At 35.8% G+C, this 11,310-nt stretch overlaps 1 protein-coding gene across 2 annotated transcripts in view; it reads right to left on the bottom strand.

Moving 5' to 3' along the window:
• Nucleotides 1-11,310, bottom strand: part of LOC110448226 (short-chain dehydrogenase/reductase family 42E member 1-like) — a 187,503-nt gene that overhangs the window by 7,105 nt on the left and 169,088 nt on the right. For both annotated transcript variants that reach the window (XM_021494369.1, XM_021494370.1), the window contains 2 exons: nt 1,085-1,219; nt 302-367 (listed from right to left, as the gene is read on the bottom strand). In XM_021494369.1, coding sequence (XP_021350044.1) covers nt 302-367; nt 1,085-1,219 — 201 coding nt within the window. The remainder of the gene's footprint in view (nt 1-301; nt 368-1,084; nt 1,220-11,310) is intronic.

Genomic DNA, 11,310 nt, shown 5'->3' on the forward strand with positions numbered 1-11,310 from the left:
TGTCAACAGACAACACACATAATACCTCAACATGTTATAGCTGACACCTTCAATCTGTCAACAGACAACACACATAATACCTCAACATGTTATAGCCGACACCTTCAATCTGTCAACAGACAACACACATAATACCTCAACATGTTATAGCCGACACCTTCAATCTGTCAACAGACAACACACATAATACCTCAACATGTTATAGCCGACACCTTCAATCTGTCAACAGACAACACACATAATACCTCAACATGTTAACTTACTGTGTCTGTAGAATTTCCTGAGTGTTTGTATAACTTACCAGGGGTCTGTAGAACTCAAGTGTGTTGACTGGACAGCTATCTGACAGAAAGTAGGCTTGTCCTGCCTGTATCAGATAAAGCAATGTTGTTAAATTATACCTTTATATCTCTCTCATAAAATAACTGTTGTAGATTTATACAGCTTTCTTCATTTTATAGGAAGTCATAGATTGGTCTTGTTTTGTTATTTTTCACATACTGAACAGAATGATAGTTGATTTGATATTATTGGGAATTTAAAAATATCTTGCTCATATGACCTTCATGCAAATGAACCCTTAACACTAGGAAAGTTCTATTCCTGTGTGTTAAACTTCTTTTTAATTTGTTACCCTGTTTAACACAGGGTTGAAAAAATAGTCTATAGACTCATTGAATGTTCCTCTCCACGGAAATCTTTAGTAAAAGGCGAAAGATTTATGCGTGGTTTGAAGAGAAACCAGAGTAGCCATGATAGGACATTTTAAAAATATGTATGAGAAAAAATAGTTCTTTTCAATGTGTGTGAAAAAAAAATATTTCAAAGACATTTTTTTTTATAAAAGTCGTTTTACAAATTTGAATATTATCAGCACTACCATAATGTTATAGTTACTATTAAATTGTTAAAATTAAAAACAAAGATGATGATGTATAATTTATCACAAAAAATAAGTATAGTATTGTTTATTTCTCCATGGTTAAGTTACTTTCGGTTAAGGGAGGCAACCCATTAACTGAATCTCTACTCGATAGGAGAAATTGCGTTGTAAAATGTAACAGAAATATACTCCTTTACTTACAGCCACATATCCCCGATCTTCTGTTAACCCTTCCCCTGCCAAAAGGTGTCCTTGGGCAAGATTTTCCACGTGCAGGAAGTCTTGTACACTCTCAGGGGCAGCCGATACCACCAGCAGCCCTTGCTCCACATAACCCTGCAAAAAGTAATGGGCAATATAAGGGTTGTCTCCCCTCTACTGTCAATCTGAACACAGCTTTCAAAATCTAAATTCTGATTTACATTTCATTTTCATGCCATTTTACATGCTACAGGAGTACATTTGTTGTGCCATTTGATATTGTTTCAATCCTTTTCTTGTGATTGTTACATCATTTGGAACAGCAAAGCCAAGAAAGAAATATTATTAAAACATAGAAAAAATGGTATAAATTAAGAAGAAATTAAATAGATGGTAAAAAAATAAGATATTAAAGAAATGGTAAGTTAAGAAGAAATTAAACAGATGTTAAAAACGAAGCCATTGAATGGAAAGTAAAATAATAAGATATTAAATAGATGGTGAAATAATCAGAATTAAAATATATGGTGAAATAATAAGAAATTAAACAAATGGTAAATAAGAACTTAAATAGATGGTATAAAAAGAAATTAAATAGATGGTAAAATAATAAGAAATTAAATAGATGGTATAAAAAAGGAATTAAATAGATGGTAAAATAATAAGAAATTAAACAGATGGTAAAATGACAAGAAATTAAATAGGTGTATAAAAAAAGAAGGTAAATAGATGGTAAAACAAGCAAATTCGTAGAATTTAAATTCCCCGCTTGCAGGACATATTGTAGGTTAACATGATTGAGGTTAGGTTTAAACATGTGAGTATCGTGCTGTTGTGACATAATGTAAAGCTTGAAACTTGAAAAAAAAAGCCCTATACCTCATTGATTATCCGTAAATATGCACAAATCACATCAGTTGGCAAACTTAGCATGAGTTGGATGTGCATACGGAATTTGGTTGAATCATCTGAACAATATCTACAGCATTTATCACACGAAAACCAAAGAGTGCCCAAGATGGGTGGAAAGACAGAGGAACACAAACATAGTTATCAAGTTTGAAGGAATTTGGCTAATATTTGCTGAGGTTTTTCGTTAATCAAGGGGCCATTTCTCTGCCAATGGAGTCCGACTAAAGGGATTGTCAAACTTGGCCAGGCCCTTAATGCATTGAACCCTGTTACTAAGTTCGAAGAAAATCGGATAAAATTTGTTCTAGTTATTGCATGGAAACGAAGCGTGACAGACAGAGAGACAGACGCAAATTAATATCGCCCGTTTCGGTGAAAGCGGGGGATAATAATAAGAAATTAAATAAATGTTAAAAGAGAAATGGTAAGGACAAATCTCTGACCTATGGTTTCATGAAATGTGGGTTATCTCCACAACAATAACCTGTCAGCAGAATATAGTGACATTGCTAAAACAAACATTTATTTTTAAAAGAAAAATGTCTTTCATAAAAAACGTGACTGCAAGAACAGGAACTAAATGTTTACTGAGGATGAGATGACATCCCCTGTTTACAGTCGACTATATATTAGATAGGTTTTGTGGTTGACATCCCCTGTTTACAGTCGACTATATATTAGATAGGTTTTATGGTTGACATCACCTGTTTACATTTGACTATACATCAGATAGGTTTTGTGGTTGACATCACCTGTTCACAGTCGACTATACATTAGATAGGTTTTGTGGTTGACATCACTTGTTACATTCGGCTATACATTAGATAGGTTTTGTGGTTGACATCCCCCGTTTACATTTGACTATACATTAGATAGGTTTTGTGGTTGACATCTCCCGTTTGCATTCGTCTATACATTAGATAGGTTTTGTGGTTGGTCGTGAGTGGTCTAGGTCTGAGGATGAGATGACATCACCTGTTTACAGTCGACTATATATTAGATAGGTTTTGTGGTTGACATCCCCAGTTTACAGTCGACTATATATTAGATAGGTTTTGTGGTTGACATCCCCTGTTTACAGTCGACTATACATTAGATAGGTTTTGTGGTTGACATCACCTGTTTACAGTCGACTATACATTAGATAGGTTTTGTGGTTGACATCACCTGTTTACAGTCGACTATACATTAGATAGGTTTTGTGGTTGACATCACCTGTTTACAGTCGACTATACATTAGATAGGTTTTGTGGTTGACATCACCTGTTCACAGTCGACTATACATTAGATAGGTTTTGTGGTTGACATCACCCGTTTACATTCGACTATACAATAGATAGGTTTTGTGGTTGGTCGTGAGTGATCTAGGTTGGAGGATGAGATGACATCACCTGTTTACAGTCGACTATACATTAGATAGGTTTTGTGGTTGACATCACCTGTTTACAGTTGACTATACATAAGATAGGTTTTGCGGTGGGTCGTGAGTGATCTAGGTCTGAGGATGAGATGACATCACCTGTTTACAGTCGACTATACATTAGATAGGTTTTGCGGTTGACATCACCTGTTTACAGTCGACTATACATTAGATAGGTTTTGCAGTTGGTCATGAGTGATCTAGGTCTGAGGATGCTTGCTTTGGTCATCAAATGCTTTATAATCGTATCACAGAAAAAAAAATGTCCAATAAATGTCAAATAATATGAAAACCAAGGATCCCTGAGGAGTGCAATGTCTGACATCAGAAGACATTGTCCTCTCTTCAAAGAAAGCCATACAAGACTTGATTCTAGTGAACCTAATTAATACGATTATAAATACTGACATGAGATACAGTGATCAGTTATGCTGTCTTTGATTGCATTATGGTTTGTTGCCCTCAAGGGATTGGATGGGCCCCACAGCACACCTGAATCCCCATACAAAATACAGGGCCTCATCATCAGCTATCGACTTGATTACTTCTGTAATTACTATACCCTTCAAAAGACCTCAGTCAAGTATCCACAAGGTTTATGCAATAACAACTTCATATCTGTATCCTTTGGTAGAATTTAATTTGTATTTCAAATGTTTTAAAATATGTTTGATGATATTTGATATGATTTGTTTATGCAATACATTGTGACTTTGAGATATCAGCTTAGATTTGATTTTATCTGTATAGTACTTTATTATCAGAGTTACATTTGCTGGGGTCTCAGTCCTATTTTGATGTTAAAATTCATTATTAGAGAACACTGAATGATATCATTGTTTTTGTTGTGGTACATAAAGCAATATTAAACAACTAATCTAACAGTGTTGTTGTGTTGGTTACAGTATAACAACTTCATTTTGTTGTCTTGGTTACAGTGTAACAACATAATGTTGTTGTCTTGGTTACAGTATAACAAAATCATGTTGTTGTCTTGGTTACAGTATAACAACATCATGCTGTTGTCTTGGTTACAGTATAACAATATCATGTTGTTGTCTTGGTTACAGTATAACAACATCATGTTGTTGGTCTTGGTTACAGTATAACAACATCATGTTGTTGTCTTGGTTACAGTATAACATCATCATGTTGTTGTCTTGGTTACAGTTTAACAACATCATGCTGTTGTCTTGATTACAGTATAACAACATCATGTTGTTGTCTTGGTTACAGTATAACAACATCATGTTGTTGTCTTGGTTAGAGTATAACAACATCATGCTGTTGTCTTGATTAAAAGTATAACAATATCATGTTGTTGGTCTTGGTTACAGTATAACAACATCATGTTGTTGTCTTGATTACAGTATAACAACATCATGTTATTGTCTTGGTTACAGTATAACAAAATCATGTTGTTGTCTTGGTAACAGTATAACAACATCATGTTGTTGGGGGTGGTTACAGTATAACAACAACATCATGTTGTTGCCTTGGTTACAGTATAGCAATATCATATTGTTGGTCTTTGTTACAGTATAACGTCTTGATTAAAAGTATAACAATATCATGTTGTTGGTCTTGGTTACAATATAACAACATCATGTTGTTTCTTGGTTACAGTATAACATCATCATGTTGTTTGTATTGGTTACAGTATAAAATCTTGGTTACAGTATAACATCATCATGTTGTTGTCTTGGTTGCAGTATAACAACATCATGCTGTTGTCTTGGTTACAGTATAACAACATCATGTTGTTGGTCTTGGTTACAGTATAAAGTCTTGGTTACGGTATAACAACATCATGTTGGTGTCTTGGTAACAGTATAACAACATCATGTCGTTGTCTTGGTTACAGTATAAAGTCTTGGTTAAATTATAACATCATCATGTTGTTTGTATTGGTTACACTATAAAATCTTGGTTACAGTATAACAAAATCATGTTGTTGTCTTGGCAACAGTATAACAACATCATGTCGTTGGTCTTGGTTACAGTATAGCAATATCATATTGTTGGTCTTTGTTACAGTATAACAACATCATGTCGTTGTCTTGGTTACAGTATAATAACATCATGTTGTTGGTATTGGTTACAGTATAAAGTCTTGGTTAAATTATAACATCATCATGTTGTTCTCTTGGTTGCAGTATAACAACATCATGCATGCTGTTGTCATGGTTACAGTATAACAACATGTGTTGTTGTCTTGATTACAGTATAACAACATCGTGTTGTTGTCTTGGTTACAGTTTAACAACATCATGTTGTTGGGGGTGGTTACAGTATAACAACATGATGTTGTTGTCTTGGTAACAGTACTACAACATCATGTTGTTTCTTGGTTACAGTGTAACAACATCATGTTGTTGGGGGTGGTTACAGTATAACAACATCGTGTTGTTGTCTTGGTTACAGTGTAACAACATCATGTTGTTGTCTTGGTAACAGTATAACAACATCATGCATGCTGTTGTCTTGGTTACAGTATAACAACATCATGTTGTTGCCTTGGTTACAGTATTGCAACATCATGTTGTTGGTCTTGGTTACAGTATAACAACTTCATGTTGTTGTCTTGGTTACAGTGTAACAACATCATGTTGTTGTCTTGATTACAGTATAACAACATCAAGTTGTTGTCTTGTTTACAGTATAACAACATCATGTTGTTGTCTTGGTTACAGTATAACATCATCATGTTGTTGGTCTTGGTTACAGTATAACAACTTCATGTTGTTGTCTTGGTTACAGTATAACATTTCATGTTGTTGTCTTGGTTTCAGTATAACATCATCATGTTGTTGGTATTGGTTACAGTATAAAGTCTTGGCTACAGTATAACATCATCATGTTGTTGGTCTTGGTTACAGTATAACAACATAATGTTGTTGTCTTGGTTACAGTATAACAATATCATGTTGTTGTCTTGGTTTCAGGATAACATCATCATGGTGTTGGTCTTGGTTACAGTAAAACAACATAATGTTGTTGTCTTGGTTACAGTATAGCAATATCATATTGTTGGTCTTTGTTACAGTATAACAACATCATGCTGTTGTCTTATAACAACATCATGTTGTTGTCTTGGTTACAGTATAACATAATCATGTTGTTGGTCTTGGTTACAGTATAACAACATCATGTTGTTTCTTGGTTACAGTATAACATCATCATGTTGTTGGTCTTGGTTACAGTATAACAACATAATGTTGTTGTCTTGGTTACAGTATAACATTTCATGTTGTTGTCTTGGTTTCAGTATAACATCATCATGTTGTTGGTCTTGGTTACAGTATAACAACATAATGTTGTTGTCTAGGTTACAGTATAACAATATCATGTTGTTGTCTTGGTTTCAGTATAACATCATCATGGTGTTGGTCTTGGTTACAGTAAAACAACATAATGTTGTTGTCTTGGTTACAGTATAACAATATCATGTTGTTGTCTTGGTTTCAGTATAACATCATCATGTTGTTGTCTTGGTTACAGTATAACAACACCATGCTGTTGTCTTGATTACAGTATAACAACATCATGTTGTTGTCTTGATTACAGTATAACAACATCATGTTGTTGTCTTGCATGGTTACAGTATAACAACATCATGCTGTTGTCTTGATTACAGTATAACAACATCATGTTGTTGGTCTTGGTTACAGTATAACAACATCATGTTGTTGTCTTGATTACAGTATAACAACATAATGTTGTTGTCTTGGTTACAGTATAACAACATCATGTTATTGTCTTGGTTACAGTATAACAACATCATGTTGTCGTCTTGGTAACAGTATAACAACATCATGTTGTTGCCTTGGTTACAGTATAACAACATCATGTTGTTGTCTTGGTAACAGTATAACAACATCATGTTGTTGCCTTGGTTACAGTATAACAACATCATGTTGTTGTCTTGGTTACAGTATAACAACATTATGTTGTTTCTTGGTTACAGTATAACATCATCATGTTGTTGGTATTGGTTACAGTATAAAGTCTTGGTTACAGTATAACATCATCATGTTGTTGTCTTGGTTACAGTGTAACAACATAATGTTGTTGTCTTGGTTACAGTATAACAATATCATGTTGTTGTCTTGGTTTCAGTATAACATCATCATGTTGTTGTCTTGGTTACAGTATAACATCTTCAGTGTTATTGTACAAAGAAGATAATCTGTTTTATTTTATCAGTGTAATTATATCTTTGGTCAACAAAGTTTGAGTTGGCCAGAAAGAAAGGACCAAATTTCCCAACAGCAGAGATTGTGATACTATAAACAGAACTCAACACCTCAAAACATCATTATAATCAATTGTAGTCAAGAATGTTAAATGTCACTTTACAGGACAAACTCCAGCTATCACATTCAATGCACTATGAGGGAGGAAACAAAACTAATCCAGGAGAATGGCCTGAAAGGTCACGAAACAGAGTCACAAACATCTCCAATTCCCATCCACATTTGAGCACGCCCTGAGGACACCCACTGCTGAAATTTCAGTGCTGCTTCACAGCAGATTTAGGAGAAACAGTAGAAAGTAAAATGTGAGAATCGTCCTCTGAGGTAGAAATTTACGAAGCAGTTTCTCCAATTTATGTTTGTCACTGGAGAAGTGAGAGCACATTATCCCCTCACACGGAACAAACGTGGAGATTGTTTCCATAGGGTGACTTCTTGGATGGCAATATCACAACCTAGCTCCAGGAAGACGTTAAGTCAAACGATATCTAATCACTGTCCCAATAATTAATCCACATGGGACCTACAATAAAGTCAACTCAACTTAGATTGGAGGCGAAACTGCAATAAAAATCCTACAGCGGTAGGTTTTCAAGGAGATAATAACACTGCATTATTTGTTTTGCACAGCAACCAACAGTTGTACAAAATATAAGGCAATAACAGTAATATACAAGTTCTGATGATGTTTCCTTCTTACTGTTTTTACAGAAAGGGGGAAAAAAAGGTAACAGGAATTACAATGGGCTACAGTAATAATGGCCTCCAACAATGGAGTTCAATTAGGGGATAATGGGATACAGTAATAATGGCCTTCAATAATAGGGTACACATAGAGGCTACAGTAAGGGATGCGATACAGCAATAAGGGTCTTCAATATTAAGGCACACATAGAGGTTACAATTAGGGGCTATAAGGACCTTCAAGAATGGGGAACACATAGGGGCTTATGAGCTACATTAATAAGGGCCTTAAATAATGGGGCACACGTAGGGCTTCACATAGGGGCTACACTCAGGGGCTAATGGGCAAAAGTAATAAGGGCCTTCAAGGGCATTCAATAATAGGGTACACATAGGGGCTACACTCAGGGGCTAATGGGCAAAAGTAATAAGGGCCTTCAAGGGCATTCAATAATAGGGTACACATAGGGGCTACACTCAGGGGCTAATGGGCAAAAGTAATAAGGGCCTTCAAGGGCATTCAATAATAGGGTACACATAGGGGCTACACTCAGGGGCTAATGGGCAAAAGTAATAAGGGCCTTCAAGGGCATTCAATAATAGGGTACACATAGGGGCTACACTCAGGGGCTAATGGGCAAAAGTAATAAGGGCCTTCAAGGGCATTCAATAATAGGGTACACATAGGGGCTACACTCAGGGGCTAATGGGCAAAAGTAATAAGGGCCTTCAAGGGCATTCAATAATAGGGTACACATAGGGGCTACACTCAAGGGCTAATGAGCAAAAGTAATAAGGGCCTTCAAGGGCATTTAATAATAGGGGCTACAGTTAAGGGCTAATGGACTGCAGTAATAAGGCCCTTCAATAATGTGTACACATAGGGGCTACATGTTATTTCAAGGGGCTGCAGAAAAGTGAACAGGAAATACTAATAGGGAGGGGCTATAGAAGCAGTCATCGATGTTTGATTTTGTTATTAACTGTAGCGGACTATTTCTTATTTCTTATATCAATTATTACAAATGTTTATGTGACTGAGAATATTAACCATCACAACAGTCTGCAAAACATCCATTGTTATGTGCAAGTCAATACAGACACCTGGATACTGTGGGGATCCTTGTCCATGCTCAACACCAGCATGACTGAACCTCACAGATGATTCAAGAACAAGTAATTTCACTAAATCCAATTGCTTTCGTTGGTACTTATTTGGGGGATATCTCTTGAAACCTCATTTGGGAATATCTCTTTCATTGGAACCTTATTGGGGGATATCTCTTTCATTGGTACCTAATTGGGGAATATCTCTTTCATTGATACCTAATTGGGGATTATCTCTTTCATTGGAACCTAATTGGGGAATATCTCTTTCATTGGAACCTTATTGGAGAATATCTCTTTCATTGATGCCTTATTGGGGAATATCTCTTTCATTGGAACCTTATTGGGGAATATCTCTTTCATTGATACTTAATCAGGGAATATCTCTTTCATTGATACCTAATTGGGGATTATCTCTTTCATTGGAACCTAATTGGGGAATATCTCTTTCATTGATACCTTATTGGGGATTATCTCTTTCATTGGTACCTAAATGGGGATATCTCTTTCATTGGTACCTAATTGGGGATATCTCTTTCATTGATACCTTATTGGGGATTATCTCTTTCATTGGTACCTAAATGGGGGATATCTCTTTCATTGGTACCTAATTGGGGATATCTCTTTCATTGATACCTTATTGGGGGATATATTAGGATAGCTTATTGGGAAATATCTCTATCATTGATACCTTATTGGGGGATATCTCTTTCATTGATACCTTATTGGGGAATATCTATTTCATTGATTCCTTATTGGGGAATTTCTCTTTAGTTCATTTGAAAGATTTTATCAATATAAGAATAAGGTTATGAGAGTTTTCTAGTGCAAAAAAGGTTTACAGATTTCTTTATATGTGAGAAAAAATTACAGCAACAAGTCTCACAGTATGTGGGGATAACCCAGAATAAACCATCTTAGTGTTAAAGAAAATGTTACTTACAGCAAAGCCTTTAAGTATGCAATGTGGAAGCAAGGCATCTTAGTATATAATGTGACAGCAAGCTAAAGTCCTTTTAGTACTTAACGTAACAGGTGAAAGACAGATGCAAGAGCCAGACCAGGACTCAAACACCGGGCCAGCGGGGACACGCTGAAATCTAGACAGGTGCTCTAACAAATTGAGGAACCTGCGTGCTGACGATGGACCAGTTCCTCTGCATTCCTCCCTCATGCAGTACTCGAAATAAGGGTTGGCAAGTTTGCCAATTTTGTAAAAGGGAAGAGAAATGCACATCCAGGGTTTCGAACCGGAAAAATTAACTTAGGTGGGGAGAATCAGCTAGCTGATTCATTCCCCGGGGGGAAATAACAGCTAGCCTATTTCTTCCCTAGGGAAAGAATTGGTCAGTTGATTTTTTCCCCAGGGAAAACTTTCAGATGAGGAAAGAAATGACTTCTACACCAGAACCCTTTGAATTGGGCACTCTAACCAATTGAGCTTTCTGGTCACTGACGATCGATCTAGTCCAGTTCTGCTACAAATGTGACCATAAATGACCACATCGTCTACAATGCAAATTTTACCAGCACTGAAATTTCCTGAACAACTACAGACTTAAAAACTTAAAATCTAAATATCTTGTTCCGCTGAATCTGAAGTCTTGTCGTCTGTTAAAGTGAAGGTTCAGGAGACTTGAACCTACCTAAATATGGAGCCTATTTTATGGTGCTAAAATTGTTCCAGTCCTTTCCTCGGTCCAAATCTTGTAAGTCTGAAACGTAACCAGACTATGTAACATTGCACACAAACAAACCAGAGACACATCAACAGTACAAACCAGAGACACATCAACAGTACAAACCAGAGACACATCAACAGTACAAACCAGAGACACATCAACAGT

The sequence above is a fragment of the Mizuhopecten yessoensis genome, unplaced genomic scaffold (genome assembly GCF_002113885.1).
Source record: "Mizuhopecten yessoensis strain PY_sf001 unplaced genomic scaffold, ASM211388v2 scaffold3949, whole genome shotgun sequence".
Lineage (NCBI taxonomy): Eukaryota > Metazoa > Mollusca > Bivalvia > Pectinida > Pectinidae > Mizuhopecten > Mizuhopecten yessoensis.